The sequence below is a fragment of the Oncorhynchus mykiss genome, chromosome 12 (assembly GCF_013265735.2).
Source record: "Oncorhynchus mykiss isolate Arlee chromosome 12, USDA_OmykA_1.1, whole genome shotgun sequence".
Taxonomy (NCBI): Eukaryota; Metazoa; Chordata; class Actinopteri; order Salmoniformes; family Salmonidae; genus Oncorhynchus; species Oncorhynchus mykiss.
The window spans coordinates 55,517,309-55,544,015 of NC_048576.1; the positions used below are offsets into that span (position 1 = coordinate 55,517,309).

General features: G+C 41.5%; 3 protein-coding genes across 8 annotated transcripts; all 3 read right to left on the reverse strand.

The window, feature by feature from the left end:
* Positions 1 to 934: 934 nt before the first annotated feature.
* LOC118937682 (T-cell immunoglobulin and mucin domain-containing protein 4-like) lies at positions 935 to 4,553 on the reverse strand. Of its 2 annotated transcripts, none has more exons than XM_036937842.1 (7): positions 4,439 to 4,553; positions 3,838 to 4,179; positions 3,241 to 3,315; positions 3,055 to 3,122; positions 2,862 to 2,955; positions 2,673 to 2,709; positions 935 to 1,946 (listed from the first exon to the last, which is right to left on the reverse strand). In XM_036937842.1, exons 1-7 carry the CDS (start codon positions 4,485 to 4,487, stop codon positions 1,775 to 1,777), a joined length of 837 nt encoding a protein of 278 aa, XP_036793737.1. In that variant the 5' UTR covers positions 4,488 to 4,553; the 3' UTR covers positions 935 to 1,774. The 2 variants fall into 2 exon arrangements, with proteins under 2 accessions (XP_036793737.1, XP_036793738.1); XM_036937843.1 differs by lacking the exon at positions 935 to 1,946 and adding an exon at positions 1,959 to 2,317.
* A 3,065-nt stretch (positions 4,554 to 7,618) lies between these two features.
* Positions 7,619 to 10,745, reverse strand: LOC118936504 (T-cell immunoglobulin and mucin domain-containing protein 4-like). Of its 4 annotated transcripts, none has more exons than XM_036937839.1 (8): positions 10,629 to 10,745; positions 10,171 to 10,512; positions 9,960 to 10,025; positions 9,774 to 9,841; positions 9,581 to 9,674; positions 9,392 to 9,428; positions 8,941 to 9,036; positions 7,619 to 8,630 (listed from the first exon to the last, which is right to left on the reverse strand). In XM_036937839.1, the coding sequence occupies exons 1-8, from the start codon at positions 10,675 to 10,677 to the stop codon at positions 8,459 to 8,461; spliced, it is 924 nt and encodes a 307-aa protein (XP_036793734.1). In that variant the 5' UTR covers positions 10,678 to 10,745; the 3' UTR covers positions 7,619 to 8,458. The 4 variants fall into 4 exon arrangements, with proteins under 4 accessions (XP_036793734.1, XP_036793733.1, XP_036793736.1 ...); XM_036937838.1 differs by having other exon boundaries at positions 9,930 to 10,025; XM_036937841.1 differs by lacking the exon at positions 8,941 to 9,036.
* A 294-nt stretch (positions 10,746 to 11,039) lies between these two features.
* On the reverse strand, positions 11,040 to 26,117 carry havcr2 (hepatitis A virus cellular receptor 2). 2 transcript variants are annotated; one of them, XM_036937845.1, is made up of 7 exons: positions 22,657 to 26,117; positions 22,142 to 22,486; positions 12,774 to 12,896; positions 12,461 to 12,574; positions 12,261 to 12,331; positions 11,967 to 12,063; positions 11,040 to 11,684 (listed from the first exon to the last, which is right to left on the reverse strand). In XM_036937845.1, exons 1-7 carry the CDS (start codon positions 22,715 to 22,717, stop codon positions 11,542 to 11,544), a joined length of 954 nt encoding a protein of 317 aa, XP_036793740.1. In that variant the 5' UTR covers positions 22,718 to 26,117; the 3' UTR covers positions 11,040 to 11,541. The 2 variants fall into 2 exon arrangements, with proteins under 2 accessions (XP_036793740.1, XP_036793739.1); XM_036937844.1 differs by having other exon boundaries at positions 11,967 to 12,066.
* Between the last annotated feature and the right edge of the window lie 590 nt (positions 26,118 to 26,707).

Sequence of the window (26,707 nt, forward strand, 5' to 3'; positions counted from 1 at the left end):
TGTGGAGATGGGAGACCTTCCAGAAGGACAATCATCTCTGCAACACTGCACCAATCAGGCCTTTATGGCAGAGTGGCCAGACATGAGCTACTTCTCAGTAAAAAGCACATGACACCCCACTTGGAGTTTGCCAAAAGGCACGTAAAGGACTAACAGACCATGAGAAACAAGATTCTCTGGTCTGATGAAACAAGAATCAACCCATATAGAATCCTGAGAATCGGAATACATATTGGTGAGGGCACATAGAGTGTGGTGTCAGGAAAACAACCTCTCACTCAAAGTCAAGAAAACAAAGGAGATGATCGTGAACTTCAGGAAACAGCAGAGAGATCAGCCCCCTATTCACATTGACGGGACAGCAGTGGAGAAGGTGGAAAGTTTTAAGTCCCTCGGAGTACACATCACGGACAAACTGAATTGGTCCACCCACACATTGTGGTGAAGAAGGTGCAACAGCGCCTCTTCAACCTCAGGCTGAAGAAATGTGTCTTGTCACCTAAAACACTCACAAACTTTTACAGATGCACAATCGATAGCATCCTGTTGGGCTGTATCACCGCCTGGTATGGCAACTGCTGCGCCCACAACCGCAAAGCTCTCCAGAGGGTGGTGCAGTCTGCACAACATATCACCGGGGGCAAACTACCTGCCCTCCAGGACACCTACAGCAACCGATGTCACAGGAAGGCCAAAAAGATCATCAAGGTCAACCACCACCCGAGCCACTGCCTGTTCACCCTGCTACCATCCAGAAGGCGAGGTCAGTACAGGTGCATCAAAGCTGAGACCGAGAGACTGAAAAACAGCTTCTATCTCAAGGCCATCAGACTGTTAAACAGCCATCACTAACACAGAGAGGCTGCTGCCTACATACAGACTTGAAATCATTGGCCACTTTTATAAACTAGTCACTTTAATAATGCCACTTGAATAATGTTTACATATCTTTAATATCTCATCTCATGTGTACATACTGTATTTTATACAATTTATTGCAGCTTGCCAATGCCGTTCTGTCATTGCTCGTCCATATATTGATATGTATATATTCTTATCCAATTCCTTTACTTAGATTTGTGTGTATTAGGTAGTTTTTGTAGAATTGTTAGATTACGTGTTAGATATTTCCACACTGTCGGAACTAGAAGCACAAGCATTTTGCTGCACTCGCAATAACATCTGCTAACCATGTGTATGTGACAAATACAATTTGATTTGATCGGCACCTAAGTACACCACATGGCCAAAAATATCCGGACACCCTTTCAAATGAGTTGATTCAGCTACTTCAGCCACACTCGTTGCTGACAGGTGCATAAAATCGAGCACACAGCCATGCAATCTCCATAGACAAAACAATGGCAGTAGAATGGCCTGTAATTAAGAGCTCAGAGATTTTTAACGTGGCACCGTCACAGGATGCCACCTTTCCAACAAGTCAGTTTGTCAAATTTCTGCCCTGCTAGAGTTGCCCCGATAAACTGTAAGTGCTGTTATTTTGACGTGGAAGGGTCTAGGCACAACAATGGCTTACTACATCAAGAAAATACAGTCATTGTAATTGAAACCTACACTGTTAGTGCTGAATACACATAGATAGCCATATTAGTGAGTTTTTCCTTTCAAACAAACATTTAAAATATACAAATTAAGTAAAGTTTTACTCATTTATCACCAAAAAGCATCTGATTTTATAGTAGCTTGTCTTGTCCGGTTGAATCATTAGCCTATAAGTTCAGACTCAGCCCTGTAAACACAGAGCTACCGCGTGTTAACAGCGTGACTGTGGTGATGTGTCCATGCTTTGTCGGGGGCACTCCTCATAGTCGTCTCTCTCGTTGTCATCTATTTGATAGACGTTCTCCACCGCTATCTCTCGAGTATGCACACCCAAGCTGGACTCTGAGTTGCTGTACAGGACTGAGCTGACAGAGTGCTCTGGTCTGATAAAGGAAAGAACAGTAAATACACAGCCAAGGGAGACATGCATGCTTTTATTGACTGCATTATATCGCTTAGTTCCACTCTAGTGATTTCACCAATCCAGATGAATTAATGCTGAAAAAAGTTTGAATTTTAGTGTATATGCTGACATAGCAAATAAAGTTTGTATTGATTTAAGATACTTATTTTGCTCTGCATTGCGACTATTGAGCATTTTTAATTTATTTTTTATTTTTATTTAACCTATATTTAACTAGGCAAGTCAGTTAATAACTTAAGGCAATCCCTAACCCGGACGACTCCTGGGCCAATTGTGCGCCGCACTATGGGACTCCCAATCACGGCCGGTAGTGACACATCCTGGAGAATACTGTATGTGTAATGTTTATTAGATTCTAAAAGCAATGACCTACTGGCCAGTTAGGTCATCTCAAGTCATATTACTTAACGACACAGACAAGAGTAGCAATGGCTCACAAGATGTTCACATGAGTGTTCAGAAGAAGCCAGTTTGTTTCACTTCCTCAGAGTGTTGTGTTCTTGGGTCTCATTAGTCAAAGTTTCAGTATTACCTCAGGTCAGTTGCCATAATGTTTTTTGCTAATTAGGCAGACATGTCTCATGGAGGGACATTGCACTTTGACTCAGTTATTCTATTGGCATATTGTGGTATTTCATCTACTCTTGTCAGTTGGAAGAAATACAGTCATGATTAGCATACTTACATTTGGACTACCGTAGCAATTGTTTTCCATCGCTTTCCTGTAATTACGTTAACAAAGACTGTGTTAAAGTATTCAGAAAAACTTAAATAGCAAACTATTGCTTCTTGTAACACTGTCAACACCATTAGGGATATATTCACGAGAATTAGTACTTATTATGCAGGCTAATGTAGAGATGTGTGTACTTACTCAAGACGACAAGTACAGACACAATCACCACCCCTGTCAGAACCAGTAGAATGGACACCAGGATCACAGGCAGCTTATGACCTGTCATCTGCTCCTGTTAACATCACAGATTAAAACGACATCTCAGTACAGTACCAGATCACACAGTGGGATTTCTTATTTGCCAGAATTTGCAGTGTGGAACTATGCATACCAAAATTGATTCGCTGTAAAGTGGCGTGGATGTGTCTGAATACTCTGTGGAATTTGTGGTCACATGACCTACACAGTGAGGAATGTACAGGTTGTATTTTCAGATGTAAGAATAATGCTGCACTAAAAACGATATAAAAGTATGATTTTGATGGACTGATGTTATTCTGTGCGCTGTGTTCCATACAGTGTGTGTGGTTGTCCATCGTCTGTTGAGTTATGATCACATTAGCCGGTGTCTGAGATGTTGTCGGGACAGGTGCTGAAATCAGAAAGCAATAAAATACTAACTGCTCAGCTTGAGAAGTATAGATGCTAAGAAATCATATATATATGTCAAGGCTGTGGGTAACTGGTGAAAGGAGACAGGCGCAAGAGAGCTGAGATGTGTGGACAAGGTATTTAATACAAGATAACACCAGTATAAACACAATACTGTGGTGCGGGAAAAATACCGGTACCAGGAAATAAACGGGCGTAACAACAAAACCCGGTAACAAAATACCAGCCGTCAGATACAGCCTGAACAATAAAACAAACACGCACACAAACATGGGGGAAACCAGAGGGTTAAATAATGAACATGTAATGGGGGAATTGAAACCAGGTGTGTAAAAAACAAAGACAAAGCAAATAAAAAGTGGATCGGTGATGGCTAGAAGGCCGGTGACGTCGAACGCTGCTCGAACAAGGAGAGGGACCGACTCCGGCGGAAGTCGTGACAATACCACTCATTAGAATGACAATGATCACTGTATATCATAGAATGTTGTGCATTTCTTACCTTTCTCAATTTTCAAGTTGACATGATATTTCTCATCATTCCACAATCCGTGAACATGCACACGACAGCCGTATCGTCCAGAGTCTTTTACAGTGACATTGAGGATTGTGAGAGAGACATCCCCTGTCTTCAGCACCCCGAATAAATGATATCTAACCGAAGATCTCCATGTCACTTTAGTGCCATCAGATGAGATGATTTCCTTGTTACAACCAGAGTTCGGTATGGTTCCTCTCCCCCAGCATATGGCTGATACACCTTGCTTTATGGTGTTATATTTACATGGCAGAGTGACATTCTGGCCCTCAATACCAATGACTTTTGGGTCAATGCATTCACTGACTGGAAAAGAGGGAGGGAGAGGAGGACAGAGATACTTTCAATTGTAAATTATGAATTGACTTATTATCAAGTAAATAACCAGCCTAAAAATCTAATCAAATCAAACTTTGTCACTTGCGCCGAATACAACAAGTGTAGACCTCACAATAACATAACAATATTGTGTTACTTTGAATTATTTTGTACTTTAGTTTATTTGGTAAATATTTTCTTAAACCTTCTTGAACAAAAAGAGATGGGACCATCGTGCATCACTTACCTGAAAGTAGACAGAGGAGAAACCAGCCTAAAACACAGGGAGTCTCCATGATAGGGTCATATCACTTCACCCTTCGCCATTCAAACACCAACTGCATATATACACAGTCATCTGAACAGTCATAGTCATATATGCACAGTCATCTCTCTCTCTTTGATAAAGTCGAACCTCCTGAGCACATGACTTCATCTTGACATCTGCTTTCAGATGTTTCCGTTGCACTCAGAGAGGCAGAAATGGTCATTGTGGTTATTTTTTTTGTAGGTTTCAATTTCCAAATTATATAACACACGGAACTGCACAGGATTTTAGAAAGTTCACAAAGTTCTCAATTGAAAAGAAATTCAAACCAAAACCATTTGTTCATGTCAATTCTGGCGGGAGGTTGTATTTCATGTTATGTAGTGTACTGTAGAATCAAGACTCTAGGGAACAAACGTTCTCTTCAGTGGTATTTATTCTTATTTTAATTTACACCTTATCACAAGAAACTAGATAGCACACACTGAGTATACAAAACCTTAAAAACACCTGCTCTTTCCATGACATATACTGACCAGGGGAATCCAGGTGAAAGCTATGATCCTTTATTGATGTCACGTGTTAAATTCACATCAATCAGTGTAGATGAAGGGGAGAAGACAGGTTAAAGGAGGATTTTTAAGCCTTGAGAAAATCGAGACATGGATTGTGTATGTGTCCCATTTAGAGGGTGAATGGGCAAGACAAAAAGCTCAGTATTAGTAACCTTATGAGTGGTCCTATATTAGCTACGTCACAACGTGTTGAAGAGCTGAGTATGCCTATGCTAGAGGGGATCCAGATGTTTCTGTGATGGCCAGTGGTTGTTCTGTCGCGTTTGGACAATAGTTGGGATGACAGTTGGGAAGACAGGTGCTAAAGGAGTTTTTATTTTATTTAAACAACAACATACATTTCTGTTTAAAAACACAACACTGCTGGGGCAGTTGTGACAAAAGGTGCTAGAAATGAAAGCATAGATTTTATGGGATATTTTTTTGTTTAGAAACATATAGCCTAACACATTGAAGGAAACCTCAACCTATAAGGAGAAACACAAGGTTACGTTAAAGACAGTGACAGACAAAAGATGTGTTTGTGATGGGCAGTAGTTGTGCTGGTGCAGTTGGGATGACAGTTGGGATGACAGTTGCTACAGGAGTAAAAACAACAATATTGATTTCTCTTTTAAAACACATAAGGTGATATTACAGACGGTTTCAAAATTATAGCTTCGTTTTTTTATAGACTTGTTGTTTCTGGAAAAAGTGCACATTTTGCATAGTAGCGATGGTCCTTGTTGCAACAGAATAATCATTCTTGATTCATGCGTCAATGAAACAGAAGCCACAAATGGGGAGGAAAATCAATACAGCTACATATCGGTATGTCATTTTCGATGCTATATTGTGCCTTATCATTTTCACAATATTGCAACATTGTTTTGTGCTAGTTGGCTGCACCTGCACGAAAACTCCAGTATGTTTCCTTCATAGCGTGTTCATCACTTTTATTTCCATGACTGATCAAAACTTGTTTTCTCATGGCTGGCTCTCTCTTGTCCCTCTGCAGCAGACTTTACAGTGCATACGAAAAGTATTCAGACCCCTTCACTTTTTTCCATATTCTTTTACGTTACATCAATCTACACACAAAACACCATAAAGACAAAGCGAAAACAGGTTGAGACATTTTTTAAAATGTATTAAAAGTAAAAAACAGAATTACCTAATTTACATAATTATTCAGACCCTTTGCTATGAGACTCGAAATTGAGCTCAGGTGCATCCTGTTTCCATTGATCATCCTTGATGTTTCTACATTGATTGGAGTCCACCTGTGGTATATTCAATTGATTGGACATGATTTGGAAAGGCACACACCTGTCTATATAAGGTCCCACAGTTGTCAGTGCATGTCAGAGCAAAAACCAAGCATGAGGTCAAAGGAATTGTCCGTAGAGCTCCGAGACAGGATTGTGTCGAGGCACAGATCTGGGGAAGGGTACCAAAATATTTCTGCAGCATTGAAGGGCCCCAATAAAACATTGGCCTCCATCATTCTTAAATGGAAGAAGTTTGGAACCACCAAGACTCTTCCTAGAGCTGGCCGCCTGGCCAAACTGAGCAATCGGGGGGGGGGGGGGGGGGGGGCTCAGTATTATTCTTGGTCAGGGAGGTGACCAAGAAACCTATGGTCAATCTGGCAGAGCTCCAGAGTTCCTCTGTGGAGATGGGAGACCTTCCAGAAGGACAATCATCTCTGCAACACTGCACCAATCAGGCCTTTATGGTAGAGTGGCCAGACATGAGCTACTTCTCAGTAAAAAGCACATGACACCCCACTTGGAGTTTGCCAAAAGGCACGTAAAGGACTAACAGACCATGAGAAACAAGATTCTCTGGTCTGATGAAACAAGAATGAACCCATATAGAATCCTGAGAATCGGAATACATATTGGTGAGGGCACATAGAGTGTGGTGTCAGGAAAACAACCTCTCACTCAAAGTCAAGAAAACAAAGGAGATGATCGTGAACTTCAGGAAACAGCAGAGAGATCAGCCCCCTATTCACATTGACGGGACAGCAGTGGAGAAGGTGGAAAGTTTTAAGTCCCTCGGAGTACACATCACGGACAAACTGAATTGGTCCACCCACACATTGTGGTGAAGAAGGTGCAACAGCGCCTCTTCAACCTCAGGCTGAAGAAATGTGTCTTGTCACCTAAAACACTCACAAACTTTTACAGATGCACAATCGATAGCATCCTGTTGGGCTGTATCACCGCCTGGTATGGCAACTGCTGCGCCCACAACCGCAAAGCTCTCCAGAGGGTGGTGCAGTCTGCACAACATATCACCGGGGGCAAACTACCTGCCCTCCAGGACACCTACAGCAACCGATGTCACAGGAAGGCCAAAAAGATCATCAAGGTCAACAACCACCCGAGCCACTGCCTGTTCACCCTGCTACCATCCAGAAGGCGAGGTCAGTACAGGTGCATCAAAGCTGAGACCGAGAGACTGAAAAACAGCTTCTATCTCAAGGCCATCAGACTGTTAAACAGCCATCACTAACACAGAGAGGCTGCTGCCTACATACAGACTTGAAATCATTGGCCACTTTTATAAACTAGTCACTTTAATAATGCCACTTGAATAATGTTTACATATCTTTAATATCTCATCTCATGTGTACATACTGTATTTTATACAATTTATTGCAGCTTGCCAATGCCGTTCTGTCATTGCTCGTCCATATATTGATATGTATATATTCTTATCCAATTCCTTTACTTAGATTTGTGTGTATTAGGTAGTTTTTGTAGAATTGTTAGATTACGTGTTAGATATTTCCACACTGTCGGAACTAGAAGCACAAGCATTTTGCTGCACTCGCAATAACATCTGCTAACCATGTGTATGTGACAAATACAATTTGATTTGATCGGCACCTAAGTACACCACATGGCCAAAAATATCCGGACACCCTTTCAAATGAGTTGATTCAGCTACTTCAGCCACACTCGTTGCTGACAGGTGCATAAAATCGAGCACACAGCCATGCAATCTCCATAGACAAAACAATGGCAGTAGAATGGCCTGTAATTAAGAGCTCAGAGATTTTTAACGTGGCACCGTCACAGGATGCCACCTTTCCAACAAGTCAGTTTGTCAAATTTCTGCCCTGCTAGAGTTGCCCCGATAAACTGTAAGTGCTGTTATTTTGACGTGGAAGGGTCTAGGCACAACAATGGCTTACTACATCAAGAAAATACAGTCATTGTAATTGAAACCTACACTGTTAGTGCTGAATACACATAGATAGCCATATTAGTGAGTTTTTCCTTTCAAACAAACATTTAAAATATACAAATTAAGTAAAGTTTTACTCATTTATCACCAAAAAGCATCTGATTTTATAGTAGCTTGTCTTGTCCGGTTGAATCATTAGCCTATAAGTTCAGACTCAGCCCTGTAAACACAGAGCTACCGCGTGTTAACAGCGTGACTGTGGTGATGTGTCCATGCTTTGTCGGGGGCACTCCTCATAGTCGTCTCTCTCGTTGTCATCTATTTGATAGACGTTCTCCACCGCTATCTCTCGAGTATGCACACCCAAGCTGGACTCTGAGTTGCTGTACAGGACTGAGCTGACAGAGTGCTCTGGTCTGATAAAGGAAAGAACAGTAAATACACAGCCAAGGGAGACATGCATGCTTTTATTGACTGCATTATATCGCTTAGTTCCACTCTAGTGATTTCACCAATCCAGATGAATTAATGCTGAAAAAAGTTTGAATTTTAGTGTATATGCTGACATAGCAAATAAAGTTTGTATTGATTTAAGATACTTATTTTGCTCTGCATTGCGACTATTGAGCATTTTTAATTTATTTTTTATTTTTATTTAACCTATATTTAACTAGGCAAGTCAGTTAATAACTTAAGAACAAATTCTTATTTACAATGACGGCCTACCCCGGGCAATCCCTAACCCGGACGACTCCTGGGCAAATTGTGCGCCGCACTATGGGACTCCCAATCACGGCCGGTAGTGACACATCCTGGAGAATACTGTATGTGTAATGTTTATTAGATTCTAAAAGCAATGACCTACTGGCCAGTTAGGTCATCTCAAGTCATATTACTTAACGACACAGACAAGAGTAGCAATGGCTCACAAGATGTTCACATGAGTGTTCAGAAGAAGCCAGTTTGTTTCACTTCCTCAGAGTGTTGTGTTCTTGGGTCTCATTAGTCAAAGTTTCAGTATTACCTCAGGTCAGTTGCCATAATGTTTTTTGCTAATTAGGCAGACATGTCTCATGGAGGGACATTGCACTTTGACTCAGTTATTCTATTGGCATATTGTGGTATTTCATCTACTCTTGTCAGTTGGAAGAAATACAGTCATGATTAGCATACTTACATTTGGACTACCGTAGCAATTGTTTTCCATCGCTTTCCTGTAATTACGTTAACAAAGACTGTGTTAAAGTATTCAGAAAAACTTAAATAGCAAACTATTGCTTCTTGTAACACTGTCAACACCATTAGGGATATATTCACGAGAATTAGTACTTATTATGCAGGCTAATGTAGAGATGTGTGTACTTACTCAAGACGACAAGTACAGACACAATCACCACCCCTGTCAGAACCAGTAGAATGGACACCAGGATCACAGGCAGCTTATGACCTGTCATCTGCTCCTGTTAACATCACAGATTAAAACGACATCTCAGTACAGTACCAGATCACACAGTGGGATTTCTTATTTGCCAGAATTTGCAGTGTGGAACTATGCATACCAAAATTGATTCGTTGTAAAGTGGCGTGGATGTGTCTGAATACTCTGTGGAATTTGTGGTCACATGACCTACACAGTGAGGAATTTACAGGTTGTATTTTCAGATGTAAGAATAATGCTGCACTAAAAACGATATAAAAGTATGATTTTGACGGACTGATGTTATTCTGTGCGCTGTGTTCCATACAGTGTGTGTGGTTGTCCATGGTCTGAGTTATGATCACATTAGCCTGCGATGTTGTCGGGACAGGTGCTGAAATCAGAAAGCAATAAAATACTAACTGCTCAGCTTGAGAAGTATAGATGCTAAGAAATCATGATGTCACTCATTAGGCTGACAATGATCACCTGTAAAGCATCGAGTTACTGTATATCATAGAATGTTGTGCATTTCTTACCTTTCTCAATTTTCAAGTTGACATGATATTTCTCATCATTCCACAATCCGTAAACATGCACACGACAGCCGTATCGTCCAGAGTCTTTTACAGTGACATTGAGGATTGTGAGAGAGACATCCCCTGTCTTCAGCACCCCGAATAAATGATATCTAACCGAAGATCTCCATGTCACTTTAGTGCCATCAGATGAGATGATTTCCTTGTTACAACCAGAGTTCGGTATGGCTCCTCTCCCCCAGCATATGGCTGATACACCTTGCTTTATGGTGTTGTATTTACATGGCAGAGTGACATTCTGGCCCTCAATACCAATGACTTTTGGGTCAATGCATTCACTGACTGGAAAAGAGGGAGGGAGAGGAGGACAGAGATACTTTCAATTGTAAATTATGAATTCACATATTATCAAGTAAATAACCAGCCTAAAAGAGATGCTACCATCGTGCATCACTTACCTGAAAGTAGACAGAGGAGAAACCAGCCTAAAGCACAGGGAGTCTCCATGATAGGGTCATATCACTTCACCCTTCGCCATTCAAACACCAACTGCATATATACACAGTCATCTGAACTCTCTCTCTTTAATAAAGTCGAACCTCCTGAGCACATGACTTTATCTACTTGACATCTGCTTTCAGATGTTTCCGTTGCACTCAGAGAGGCAGAGATGGTCATTGTGGTTATTTTTTTTTGAGGCCACACATCATCCAAATAATATAACACACAGAACTGTACAGGTTTTTTGGAAAGTTCATAAAGTTCTTAATTGAAAAGATATTAAAACCAAAACCATTTGTTCATGTCAGTTCTGTTGACGGTTGCATTTAATGTTATGTAGTGCAGAATCAAGACTCAAGGGAGCAAACTTTCTCTTGAGTGATATTTATTTATCTTTTCATTTACACCTCATCACAAGAAAAACATGGCTAGATAACATAGCTAGAGTACACAAAACATAAGCAATTCCTGCTCTTTCCATAACATAGACTGACCAGGTGAATCGAGCTGAAAGCAATAATCCCTAATTGATGTCACTTGTCCACTTCAATCAGTGTATACGCAGGGGAGGAGACAGGTTGAAAAATCATTTTTAAGCCTTGAAACATGGCTTATGTATGTGTGTCATTCAGAGGGTGAATGGGCAAGACAAAAAATGTAAGTGCCTTTAAACAGGGTATAATAGTAGGTGGGGGGGGGGGGGGGTGCAACTCAGTGTTAGTAACCTCTTATGAGTGGTCCTACATTGGCAATGTCACATCGTGTTGAAAAACTGAAGAACTGAGTGCCTACGCTAAATTATTTTAGTTCTCTAAATACTTAATGAATTATTGAGTGAAATAGTACACATGATAATGTATTTTGATGAGTCTACACATCTGTAGGAGCATCATAGATCCAGGCATCTGTATCATGGTGACTGAGGGGTATTTCCGCTCTAGGGTTCCTGCTGCTGACACTGGGGGAACTGGCAGGTTCTCCTCTGACTCTGCTATTTCTGGACCGTCTCAGACCTAGATGCAGGGGGGAGGGGCCAGACAGACTTTTAATGCACACGATGCAGAAATAACGGGAGTCACCACTTTCACATCCCCTTTGAGAGGCAAACTGTTTTAAGCAGCTCAATTCTTCTCTAACATGATTAGCCCCTGAACAAAGAATTGGTACAATAGGATCAAGAACAGACCGTTGCAACACATTGATTAAGCTAATGCCCTGATAGAACAAGAAAAGTATTACATTCATGTTATCATCAATGAAAGAAATGTAATTGCTGTGACTGCTCCACCACTCACGAAGAAGAACTGCTAGGATCAGACCAGGGATGAAGGCGATTGCTCCCACTCGGACAGTGTGTCCTATGTAGCTATCCAGAGATGGAGATGCCATTTTCTGCTGTGGGTTACAGTCATAGTTTTGCTTCAGGCACAGTGATTGAAGACAAAGTTGAAACAGAAATGTTGAAGTATTTGCATAAGATTAGACATCATAGCTCATAAGGCATTTAGGTTTTTATGTACAATATTGTGGTTGTATGTAGCTCAGGGACATTTTGGATATAATTTGCTTCATATCCAGTAGCACTGTACCTTCATTCCCTTGACAAGACCTATTATTGGGCCTGTAGTGCAGTCATAAAGGATATCGGGACCTTTCTCACCTAGTAAGAAAAAAAATGCCGACATATCAAACCTTGACTAACTGCAGTATCAATTACTTTTTCTGATCTATCTTTATGTGCAATACAGGTTCATCAAACATATTCAGTGTTGGTGTTGATGTCAGATACCTTCTCTGCTCTTCTCTGGTGTGAAAGGGGACTCAGATGTTTCTGTGATGGGCAGTGGTTGTTCTTCTGTCGCGGTTGGGACAATAGTTGGGGTGACAGTTGGGATGAGAGGTGCTAAAGGAGTAAAATAAAACAACAACATATATTTCTGTTTAAAAACACAACACTGCTGGGGCAGTTGTGACAAAAGGTGCTAGAAATGAAAGCATAGATTGTATGGGATACAAACATATAGCCTAACACATTGAAGGAAACCTCAAACTATAAGGAGAAACACGAGGTTACGTTAAAGACAGTGAGAGACAAAACATACCTTGTCTGTTATTATCTGGTATAACAGAGGACCCAGATGTGTCTGTGATGGGCAGGAGTTGGGCTGGTACTGTTGGGATGACAGTTGGTACGACAGTTGGGATGACAGTTGGTACGACAGGTGCTACAGGAGTAGAAAACAACAACATTGATTTCTATTTAAAAACACATTAAATAAGGTGATATTACAGACGGTTTCAAAATTATAACTATGGTTTTTATAGTCTTGTTGTTTCTGGAAAAAGTGCACATTTTGCGTAGTTGCGATGGCCCTTATTGCAACAGAATAATCATTCATGATTTATGCGTCAATGAAACAGAAGCCACACTATTTGTGATGGGGAGGAAAATCAATACAGCTACACATCGGTATATTGTTGTTACAGTACCAGTCAAAAGTTTGGGCACACCTACTCATTCAAGGGTTTTTCTTTATTTTGACTAATTTCTACATTGCAGAATAATAGTGAAGACATCAAAACTATGGAATAATGTAGTAACCAAAAAAGTGATAAACAAATCTAAATATATTTTATATTTGAGATTCTTCAAAGTAGCCACCCTTTGCCTTGATGACAGCTTGCACACTCTTGGCATTCTCTCAACCAGCTTCACCTGGAATGCTTTTCCAACAATCTTGAAAGAGTTCCCACATATGCTGAGCACTTGTTGGCTGCTTATCCTTCACTCCGCAGTCCAACTCATCCCAAACCATCTCAATTGGGTTGAGGTCGAAGGGGGCTGCAGGGCATGGGTTAACTTCTACATCACCAGAGGAACAGATATGGCATAGCAGTCAGACGTGTGTATCTACACCAAGATGGTGTAGCAGTCAGACGTGTGTATCTACACCAAGATGGCGTAGCAGTCAGACGTGTATTTGTCTTGTCCCGTCCTGTAACGTGTTTATCGTTTTCTTCGTATATATTTTAATTTCTTATGTGTATATACTTTAATCTCACTTTCCTTCTACGAACTGAATATACTCTCCTGCAACCCACCTCACCCAATGTGGTACAGATCTGCTATTTTTATACTTTAGAACCGGAACCCTGATCAGAAGCTAGCCAGCTAACTAGCTGCTAGCTAGTAGTCAGTTAGCCACTGTTAGCGGTCCTCACCATTAACTCGGACATCAGCCAGCCTCAACCAGATCAATTCCTGCCAGTCTGCACAGCGCGATATCAACCCAGAGCATATCGGACTGCTTTTTCTCTACCACATCTCTTGATTCCTACCGCAAGCTCTGAACCTTTACACTGTATAATCGCAGCTAGCTAGCTGCTATCCGAGTGGCTACTCCTGGCTAACATCTCTGCCCCAAAGCAAGCACCAGTTAGCCTGGAGCTAGCCTGGAGCTAGGCCCATCTCCCGGCTAGCCAAAGAGGTCCACCAGCCAATTATTGGGTTACAAAAGGCCTGGACCCTTTACTGCCGACACGGCGCCCCGCAGATCTATCACAACTGGTCTGCCGACATAACCGTCCGAGGTGGTTTCAACAGGCTCTTCCGTTGCGACGTTGCCAGATGCCCATCTGCTAGCCCCGGCCTGCTAGCTGTCTGAATCGCCGTGTCACCAGCTCGCCTAGTGTAGCAGCGACTACGGAATTGCCTCCCTGACTCACCACGTGCTACTCTTTGGACCCTATGATCACTCGTCTACACATGCCTCTCCCTAATGTCAATATGCCTTGTCTATTGCCATTTTGGTTTGTGATTATTGTCTTCTCATTGTACAGTCCCTAGCCCTGTCCAATAGGCCTTAGATAGCCCTTATGTTACAACCCCACACATGCGGTGACCTCACCTGGCATAACTGGTGCCTCTAGAGTCAAAACCTCTCTCTTCGTCACTCAATGCCTAGGTTTACCTCCACTGTACTCACATCCTACCATACCCTTGTCTGTACATTATGCCTTGAATCTATTCTTCCTTGCCCAGAAATCTGCTCCTTTTACTCTCTGTTCTGAACGCACTAGACGACTAGTTCTTATAGCCTTTAGCCGTACCCTTATCCTACTTCTCCTCTCTTCCTCTGGTGATGTAGAGGTTAACTCAGGCCCTGCAGCCCCCAGCACCACTTCCATTCCCCAGGCGCTCTCATTTGTTGACTTCTGTAACCGTAAATGCCTTGGTTTCATAAATGTTAACATTAGAAGCCTCCTCCCTAAGTTTGTTTTATTCACTTTCAAATAAATTATATTTTATTAATTTATTAATGATCCTATATTGATGGAACGGTCCACAACCCTATACACTGGACACCCACCTGAATGACCCAGATACTAAGGAGAAGTCCCTACCTGTTTTATGGGCCTGCTGTAAGCGGTCTGTATGCAGCCAAAATGCGGTCGAGACCTAGAGCAGCACTGCCCCCTCAAGATTCTAAGTCTGCTTGGCAGGGTTGGTTCTGCAAAGTCAAAGCCCCCTAAAGGGAGCGCATACTATACAAGGACATTCTCAAAGCTGCTAATGAGAACCTTGACGACCTTGTACCTAGCCGGTGGGGATTCCGGTGGGGTGCCCTCACCCAGGCAGTGGCAGTGCTGGCAACACTAGCTGCAGTAACCCATGGGGAGGGGGTCACACTCGGACATTCAGAGAGGGGGTATATTATTGTGGCCCTAGAGGCACAAAATCAAAAGTCTGACTTCATGGAGATGCTTGGGAATATGGTCAATACGGGGGACCGTTTTGTGGGTGTTTCAGGGAAAAGGTGTACATTTGACCTCCATCTTCTCATACGGCTGCAACTGTAAATGCATTTGTAAATCAAGACCTTTCTTGAGTTGGGCTCTGGGATGGTGCAACTGTTGAGAATGTGAGCCTATGGTTGTGTGGGGGGAAAGGGTTGAGTGTGTATGAGTGTGTGTGTGGGTGTATGTGTGTATCCCACAACTGTTGCGAATGAGTAAGGTATGTTAGGGACAATAGAGGATGATTAACAACAATTGTTTGCTAATATAATAATTGCTTGTAATAATGTCATTTTGATAATGGCGAGACTGGTGAGGTAAAATCCTTTTCATAAATTGCCTACATTACTACAAATATTAATAGCTAATTGTGTAAAATTAGAAACTGGATTCTTATATATATATATATATATATATATATATATATATATATATACAGTATATACAACACTCTATTGGCTGCAAGAATTTTGTATAATTATTGAAATTGAAAAATTAGAAGTTTTGAATCCGGCGTTGTTTTGCGTATCAATTCATAAACCATGTGCCATGGAATGGGTACATCGAAAATCTCTTCCCAACTATTCTGCAATTTATATGGCACAGCTGTCAGTTTTTTGGTCCTTTAAATGAAATTGGTATATATTTTTATTTATCATACTTGTCTTTAACCATTTATGTTCTTTAATACAGGGCCGACATTAATACAGGGCTGACAAAATGGAAGAAGCAAGTAGAAGGGGAAAAAGTAAGGAACTTTCCCAGGTGCAATCTGAATAATGTGAAAAAGGCCCTTCTTGAACATAGGATGAGACATTCTTACCAATTTACTAGAGAACCAGTTTGGATTTAAGTATAACTTTTGTATGACTGATGCCTTTAGTGAGAGGACTAATGCTTTAATATTTAATCATTTCTGCCCTCCGAATTCATATTCGTTATATAAACAGGCCCTTTTAATTTTGTCTATCTTGCCATTCCAAATAAAATAGAATATTTTTTGTTCATATAATTTAAAAAGCAGGTCATTAGGTGTAGGCAAAACCATAAGCAAATAGGTAAACTATGATATGACTAAATAGTTAATCAGGGTGATTTTTCCACAAATAGATGGTAGCAAGATCTTATCTAGTTTTGCTAACATTATATAAATATTATTGGAGTGAGATCGTTTCTTTCTTTTGGGATTCGAATACCGAGTTTGTCCACATCTCCGTCAGACCATTTAATTGGTAAACGACATGGTAATGTAAAATTATAACTGGCTATACTTATTTCACCACTTACCATAATGATACACAACTTTCAATTATATTTATCAAATATATGTTTGTAAATGTACCATTAAAAAGTAACATGATGATTGAGCGTCTATATAGCTGTACCATGATATTTGCATTGCTACTAAGTAAACCTTCAATTGGTCCCAACTATTCCACCCTCTAAAAGCCCTCCTCATCCCGAGTTGCTTTGGGGCAGTTGGGTTGTCATCCCAATGCCCGGCAGACCACCCCCGACCCCCCGTATCCCATAGCCCTGAAGAGACTGGGATCCATCCTTCGAAAAGAGCACACATTGCCATTTACAGAACAGCAGTAGATCAACTGCCAAATCTATTTCCAACACCCTTACCTCGATTTGTATTATATATAGCCATCAATATATATATATATATATATCTACAGTGCCTTGCGAAAGTATTCGGCCCCCTTGAACTTTGCGACCTTTTGCCACATTTCAGGCTTCAAACATAAAGATATAAAACTGTATTTTTTTGTGAAGAATCAACAACAAGTGGGACACAATCATGAAGTGGAACGACATTTATTGGATATTTCAAACTTTTTTAACAAATCAAAAACTGAAAAATTGGGCGTGCAAAATTATTCAGCCCCCTTAAGTTAATACTTTGTAGCGCCACCTTTTGCTGCGATTACAGCTGTAAGTCGCTTGGGGTATGTCTCTATCAGTTTTGCACATCGAGAGACTGACATTTTTTCCCATTCCTCCTTGCAAAACAGCTCGAGCTCAGTGAGGTTGGATGGAGAGCATTTGTGAACAGCAGTTTTCAGTTCTTTCCACAGATTCTCGATTGGATTCAGGTCTGGACTTTGACTTGGCCATTCTAACACCTGGATATGTTTATTTTTGAACCATTCCATTGTAGATTTTGCTTTATATTTTGGATCATTGTCTTGTTGGAAGACAAATCTCCGTCCCAGTCTCAGGTCTTTTGTAGACTCCATCAGGTTTTCTTCCAGAATGGTCCTGTATTTGGCTCCATCCATCTTCCCATCAATTTTAACCATCTTCCCTGTCCCTGCTGAAGAAAAGCAGGCCCAAACCATGATGCTGCCACCACCATGTTTGACAGTGGGGATGGTGTGTTCAGGGTGATGAGCTGTGTTGCGTTTACGCCAAACATAACGTTTTGCATTGTTGCCAGAAAGTTCAATTTTGGTTTCATCTGACCAGAGCACCTTCTTCCACATGTTTGGTGTGTCTCCCAGGTGGCTTGTGGCAAACTTTAAACAACACTTTTTATGGATACCTTTAAGAAATGGCTTTCTTCTTGCCACTCTTCCATAAAGGCCAGATTTGTGCAATATACGACTGATTGTTGTCCTATGGACAGAGTCTCCCACCTCAGCTGTAGATCTCTGCAGTTCAACCAGAGTGATCATGGGCCTCTTGGCTGCATCTCTGATCAGTCTTCTCCTTGTATGAGCTGAAAGTTTAGAGGGACGGCCAGGTCTTGGTCTGATACTCCTTCCATTTCAATATTATCGCTTGCACAGTGCTCCTTGGGATGTTTAAAGCTTGGGAAATCTTTTTGTATCCAAATCCGGCTTTAAACTTCTTCACAACAGTATCTCGGACCTGCCTGGTGTGTTCCTTGTTCTTCATAATGCTCTCTGCGCTTTTAACGGACCACTGAGACTATCACAGTGCAGGTGCATTTATACGGAGACTTGATTACACACAGGTGGATTGTATTTATCATCATTAGTCATTTAGGTCAACATTGGATCATTCAGAGATCCTCACTGAACTTCTGGAGAGAGTTTGCTGCACTGAAAGTAAAGGGGCTGAATAATTTTGCACGCCCAATTTTTCAGTTTTTGATTTGTTAAAAAAGTTTGAAATATCCAATAAATGTCGTTACACTTCATGATTGTGTCCCACTTGTTGTTGATTCTTCACAAAAAAATACAGTTTTATATCTTTATGTTTGAAGCCTGAAATGTGGCAAAAGGTCGCAAAGTTCAAGGGGGCCGAATACTTTCGCAAGGCACTGTATGGGGGATACAATCTTCCAAGCTCTGCAGATTCTGCTGTGAGGAGGCAGAGTCATTAGATCATTTATTTTGGTAATATAACTATTATAAAATAAATTGTGTCTGTAAAATGTGTATAATATGTATAAACTGAAGGTAGAAGCCTATGTCTTATTGTTTATTAGTTTACTCCAATTGGGGGAGGGGTGGTAGGGTTTGTGGGGAATAATAAAGGTATGTTCTAAAAAAAAGTAGGTATGTCTATATAGGTATGTGTATGTATATATGTGTATATGTATGCATGTGTGTATGTATATGGTTATATATATTCACCAATTTTCTTTTTTTTAAATGCATGCTCTTCAACCGATTGTTGCCCGCACCCACCCGCCCGACTAGCATCATTACTCTGGACGGTTCTGACTTAGAATATGTGGACAACTACAAATACCTAGGTGTCTGGTTAGATTGTCAACTCTCCTTCCAGACTCACATTAAGCATCTCCAATCCAAAATTAGATCTAGACTCGGCTTCCTATTTTGCAACAAAGCCTCCGTCCCTCAAGCTGTTAAACATACCCTCGTAAAACTGACTATCCTACCGATCCTTGATTTCGGCGATGTCATTTACAAAATAGCCTCCAACACTTTACTAAGCAAACTGGGTGTAGTCTATCACAGTGCCATCCATTTTGTCACCAAAGCCCCATATACTACCCACCACTGCAAGCTGTATGCTGTCGTTGGCTGGCCCTCACTACATATTAGTTGCCAAACCCACTGGCTCCAGGTCATCTATACATTTTTTTCTAGGTAAAGCCCCGCCTTATCTTAGCTCACTGGCACAAGCTCCAGCAGGTATATTTCACTGGTCATCCCCAAAGCCAACATTTACTTTGGCCGCCTTTCCTTCCAGTTCTCTACTGCCAATGACTGGAACGAATTGCAAAAATCACTGAAGCTGGAGTCTTACATCTCCTTCTCTAACTTGAAGCATCAGCTGTCAGAGCAGCTTACCGATCACTGTACCTGTACACAGCCCATCTGTAAATAGCACACCAAACTACCTCATCCCCATACTCTTATTTATCTTCTTGCTCTTTTGCACCCCAGTATCTCTACTTGCACATCATCATCTGCACATCTATCACTCCAGTGTTAATGCTAAATTGTAATTATTTCGCCTCTATGGCCTATTTATTGTCTTACCACACTACTCTTCTACATTTGCACACACTGTACATAGATTTTTCTATTGCGTTATTGACTGTATATTTGTTTATGTGTAACTATGTGTTGTTGTTTTTGTCGCACTGCTTTGCTTTATCTTGGCCAGGTCGCAGTTGTAAATGAGAACTTGTTCTCAACTGGCATACCTGGTTAATTAAAGGTGAAATATTTTATTTTTTTTAAATATAATGATTGTGGCGGCCAGGTCATCTGATGCAGCACTCCATCACTCTCCTTCTTGGTCAAATAGCTCTTACACAGCCTTAAATGGAAGACGTTTGGAACCACCAATACTCTTCAAAGAACTTGCAAGATTCTCTGGTCTGATGAAACCAAGATTGAACTCTTTGTCCTGAATACCAATCTTCACATCTGGAGGAAACCTTGCACCATGCCTACGGTGAAGCATCGTGGTGGCAGCATCATGCTATGGGGATGTTTTTCAGTGGCAGGAACTGGGAGACTAGTCAGGATCGAGGGAAAGATTAACAGACCAAGCACAGAGAGATCCTTGATGAAAACCTGCTACAGAGCGCTCTGGACGTCAGACTGAGGCGACGGTTCCCCTTCCAACAGGACAACGACCCTAAGCACACAGCCAGGACAAAGCAGGAGTGGCTTCGGTACAAGTCTCTGAATGTCCTTGAGTGGCCCAGCCCGAGCCCGGACTTGAACCTGATCGAACATCTCTGGAGAGACCTGATAATAGTTCTGCAGCGACGCTCCCCATCCAACCTGACAGAGCTTGAGAAGATCTGCAGAGAAAAATGGGAGCAACTCACCAAATACAGGTGTGCCAAGCTTGTAGCGTCATATCCAAGAAGAATCGAGGCTGTAAGCGCTGCCAACGGTGCTTCAACAAAGTACTGAGTAAAGGGTCTGAATACTTTTTTATTTTTAATACATTTGCAAACATTTCTAAAAACCTGTTTTTGCTTTGTCATTATGGGGTATTGTGTGTAGATTAATGAGGGGGAAAAACTATTTAATCCATTTTAGAATAAGGCTGTAACGTAACAAAATGTGGAAAAAATCAAGAGGTCTGAATACTTTCCAAATGCACTCTGTGTTGAGCAATATGTTTAGAACATCAAATCTCAATAAAATCACAGTAACGAATCATTATACATATAGAATCGTGAGAATCTGAATTCATATCATATTGGCACCTAAATACACTACAGGGTCAAAAGTATGTGGACACCCCTTCAAATGAGTGGATTCGGCTACTTCAGCCACACTCATTGCTGACAGGGGTATAAAATCGAGCACACAACCATGCAATCTCCATGGACAAACATTGGCAATAGAATGGCCCGTAGCTTCATGAATTGGGTTTCCATGGCCGAGCAGCCACACACAAGCCTAAGATCACCATGCGCAATGTCAAGCGGCGGCTGGAGTGGTGTAAAGCTTGATTCCATTGGACTTTGGAGCAGTGGAAATGTGTTCTCTGGAGTGATAAGTCACGCTTCACCATCTGGCATCCCGACGGACGATCTGGGTTTGGTGGATGCCAGGAGAACGCTACCTGCCTGAATGCATAGTGCCAACTGTAAAGTTTGGTGGAGGAGGAATAGTGGTCTGGGGCTATTTTTTATGGTTTCTGTTAGGCTCCTTAGTTCCAGTGAAGGGAAATCTGAATGCTACAGTATACAATGACATTTTAGACAATTCGGTGCTTCCACCTTTGAGGCAACAGTTTGGGGAAGGCCGTTTCTTGTTTCAGCATGACAATGCCCCCGTGCACAAAGAGAGGTCCATACAGAAATGGTTTGTCAAATTGTGGAAGAACTTGACTGACCTGCACAGAGCCCTGACCTCAACCCCATCGAATACCTTTGGGATGAATTGAAACGCCAACTCTGAGCCAGGCCTAATTGCCCAACATCTGTGCCCAACCTCACTAATGCTCTTATGGCTGAATGGAAGCAAGTCCCCGCAGCAATGTTCCAACATCTAGTGGAAAGCCTTCCCAAGAAGAGTAGAGGCTGTTATAGCAGCAAAGTGCGGACCAGCTCCATATTAATGCCCATGGTTTAGGAATGAGATGTTCGACGAACAGTTGTCCACATACCCCTGGCCATGTACTGTATCATTGTGAGGTCCCTGACAATTCCCAGCCTTAACCTTTTGTATTCATGATAACAGTTGTATATTCTCACCTTGTCGAACAATTAAATGAACAGTGTGCGTCAGGTCGTTGAACAGTCCTGATAGCGCCACACGGCAGTGGTAGAACCCAGAGTCTCCCTCTCCGACGTTGTAGATAATGAGAGAGACATCTCCACTCTGAAGCTTCCCTGGTAACCTGTGTCTGTAGGACCTCCTGTAGGTTACCTCTACTCCATTAGTAGCAATGACTGTGTTCTCACAGCCGAAGAGAGACGGCTGTGCTCCTCTCCCCCAGCACACCTCTGTCAGACCCAGGGTAGCAGTGTCATACCTGCAGGTCAGAGATGCCGTCCTACCTGCAACACCAACCACTGTCTCCGTGACGCCATCACACACTGCAGGCAACAGAAACACCATCGCGGACACGTTAGTGGGACCTCAATAGTGCGCCAGTCTCGGACAAACAGAAGAGTGCGTTAGACATTTCCTTCAAGTTTTTTTGGATTGATTCATTTTACCTGACTGAGGCTAATGGTTTACAGAGATTAAGACAGGCAGGACTTACATGCCAACAGAGAGACTGTGAGAAGGGTATGAAGTGTAGACCGCATTGTCGTTGTGTTCATCGAAACAAGACAGACAATCAGTTTTGTCTCATATTCTGGCACCGCTTCCCTTTTTTAACTGAATGTATAACAGATGGCTTTAAACAGACTGTGTGTGCCAATCAACCTCGAATCCCACAGCACTTCTCTACCATCGCCCACAAACCTTGCCAGGGATTTCAGCATTCACCCACCAGGGGGAGTAGTGAGACTGTCTTTTATATCTACGGCAACAGGCCAACGCTTCAGAAATCAACATTACTGTGAAACAACGTGTATTAGAGGGATCTTGGAATGGCTGATTTACTACATTTATCTCCATCCCTACAAGTATAACTTGGCAACGCCATAATAACTGTCTTTCATAGTGTCGTTGTGAAGGGATGATTTCCCATGATAACTCTGTGGTTTATATATCTTTAACCTGCAGTTTGTTTCGACACTTATCCAGGAACAAAATCTATCTCCCACTTGACGGCAGAGTTGTAATTTGATCACACACGGAGGAGTGGGAATAGGATATAAAGAAATGTCAGGTATAAATGTTTGGCTTGTGCTTTTCATCTGAGTGATCTTCTCTGAAGATAGTGTGTGTGTGACATATCCCACAGATAGTTGAGACACTGTTCATGGCCATTGTCTAATGTGGCTGATCTACTTTTTCCGGTATGTCCAGACGTTCCATTTGATGATTTAAATAAGAGAGCAGACCTAGAGAAGTTTTTTTTTACATGGGTTGCTTGCCTTGCTGAATGCTCTAGCGCTACACGGAGGTGCTGTCGATGTACACTGAGGCCCAGCGTACCTTCGGTACGCATGCTGTTCCACATTCCAAATTAAGACTGAGCGACTCAGTATATTAGCTATGAATAGATCTGTTGTTACGGAACAGCTGTTTTCCTAGTCACTGAAAAGCAGTAGGACCAGGTCCCTGTTCTGAGAAAGAATTTAAGAGGGGGTTTCAGATGAGTCATGAAAGTTTATGTCTAACTGCACTGGAATTGAGAGCGTAACAATCAGTTGCAAACAGTAAATGTCCCTCTAGTGCCTTATTCATCTCATGTCTCATAGTTTCTGGTGACAGGTGGAACCATGACACTGTACAGCATGGTGCTGTGTAGAACACACTAGTTGTGTTCGAATACTCATGCTAACCCACTAACCATACTATTTGTAATGTAAATTGAGTATGTACTATGATTATTAGTCATAGTATGGATATAGTTAGTATGCCAAAAGTTGCCTTATGTCCTACCACATTTGCCCAAATACTAAGTATACAAGCAGTGGACAATACATCCGTGCTTTTGGGGCCTATAATGAAATTCTTCAGAAAATGAGCGTGGCATAACAACATTTTCAGATTTGGAATAAATTATGGAAAATATGAAGTCCAACGAGAGCAGATACTAATTCATTCCTTCAACTAATTATGACAAATGTTTAAAAAAAGTTAAGCAATGTAATAAAGTATTGACTTTTCAAATGAATTAAGTTACATGTTATGCTGTCTGACAATTTGTTAGCTTCGCTAGCCTTATGCACCGCATAGCATATCATTACAGCAGTTGCTTGTATGTACCGCCGGTATGTTAGCTAGCTACCGTCCTAACGTTGGTTGGCTATTAATATATTGAACTCGCCAGTATATTAACTATATGCTATCTAACTAACTACCCAATGTTTATTGACTTGATTATTCAAGTCATTCTTGGCTTAGCAAGGTGGTATAGTCCATGTGCGTTCTCAATAGACATTGTTAATGAAGTTGTAAGATGTCAAGCTAGTAACTTGTTAGCTATGCTAACAAGCTAGCAAGAAGTTGCATAGCAACAGCATCAACTTCCGGTAGACAGGCAAAGCGCTAGTACTCTCAACTGAAAGGAGACCGTTTGTTTACATTATACTAAAATGAACTAATAGTATGTAGCATGTACTATACAGTATGTTAGTATGGGTATTCAAACACAGCTACTGTGTACAGAATGGTGCTGTGTAGAACACACTGCATCCAGAATGATGCTGTGTAGAACTGCGTAGAACACACTGTTTACAGAATGGTTCTGTGTAGAACACTCTGTGTGCAGCATGATGCTGCGTAAATGTCTGCTGCCCACCACTGTATGTCATTTCACATTGGGGCTGCCATGTGAACTTCCTCCCTCTATTATGCACATTGAAATTGTATAGGCCATTGTATGCCAAGCAATTATTTTAGGGTTAGCGACCCTACAGTCCGAAGCAGTTTTTGGTTAAAAGAAAATAATCTGTTGCTAAGTATTCTCACGAATAATAAAAGAGACGTGATCATGTCTCAATTTGCAGTGTACAAATTATTATATTATGTTACGGCCCCCCCGACCATCCACTTAGACAAAAATCATCTAGCAGCTGAATCTAGTTACCTACCCCTGGTCTACAGGTTCTTGGGGGGCACTGAATAGCAAGGGCACCAAACGGGGGGTCATGTTTGTGTTGGTGTCGAGGTAGTTGCTGTCAACAGCTGTGCAGCTGAGAAAAGAGAGCCTATGAGTCTGGTGCGAAAGACTATTATCCTTGATCTCTTGAGCCACTCAATTTTGTTGCAGGAAAAGAGGGGACTTCTATTCTCTGGACAACCTATTGTGACCATTAACCAGAAACATTGAACGGAATGATTGCTCTTGACCATTGCTCTTTGTCAGACTGTGAGACGAGAAGCTCTCTTCACAGGGGAAACATGGTCTAGAAGGGGGATGTTTAGGGAGCACTGCAGTGGTTGCACACTGCACAGGCTGTGTGAGCATGAGTCAGGTGTACTCATTCTTCGATTGCAGTGAGACTACTGAGACCGAGAACCTCTTTTAGCGAAGCCACTGATGCATCCCATTTATTTAATTAAAAGTTAGTGAGGGAGAACTCTGATGCACCCGTGTCTTTTTCAACTCTTTGAAAAACGGTGAGGTCGAGATAAAGGCAGTGTGGACTTAATGATGTGGTTATGTCATTGTGTTGAGGATGACTCTGCAGAAGAGAGGGTTAAAGGGACAAAGCCCTGGAGCAGACCCAGTAGATATCTCCCTGATCTGCTCTTGTCATTCCCTTCACTTTTCGCTTTTATCTTGGTTCAGCAGTAAGCATCACAGAAACCCTGAGTCAGCGGCTATGGGGCTCGAACTAAGGTCACTTCCTGAGTGGCCATCACGTAGAGACGGGCAGTAAACAATGACGTTCATTAAGATGAATCACAATTACACGCCTAATTACGCGCACATCATACACACAATACAGTACACAGGCACGCACATACAACAAGCATGCACAAAACACACATGCGGTCACGCTTTCTCTCTCAACAACACACAATATTGAAGTACCACACAGAACTTGACTAGGTTATCTCGAAATTGATCTGTATTAGCAGTGTAACCTAATGAAGAAGACCAAAGGAGCAGATGATGTGTCAGAGTTTGATCCGGACAGAGGAACAGTGTGTTTAATACCATAACAATGTTTCACACTTCCATCTTGGAGGTTGTAACCGTCAGAAGGACACATTGCTACACAAGCAGAGCTTTATTTTATTTTTTGACAGTCCGGTTACAAAACTACTTTCTCAGCGTCATTTGACCCATAAGAAGTTCACTAATCTGATTACATTCCTGGGTAACAAAATAAGAAATAAAGGCCTAGCCTTTTCGCTCTTATTTTTGTCTCTTCCCATCTCTATCTCATTGGCTAATTCAATCATTTGTCCAAGACGATTTTGTTTGTTCCCCTTGTTTTTTTGTTTTATTACAGAGTTGCGTACTTGTGACTTTTCTTCTGATAATTCCACTTATCATGCCAGTAAAATGGACCGCTGATATCCTTCCTGGTAGTGTACAATTAGTACTACCATACATCTACCGTATTGATGGATTCTGTAACTAATAGCCGTATATACTGTTGGTTCAGTCAAGTACAGTAAAATATGTGAATTAGGAGGTGGTTGAGTGATTTGAGGTTATGGCCACATGTTGATGAGGGTTT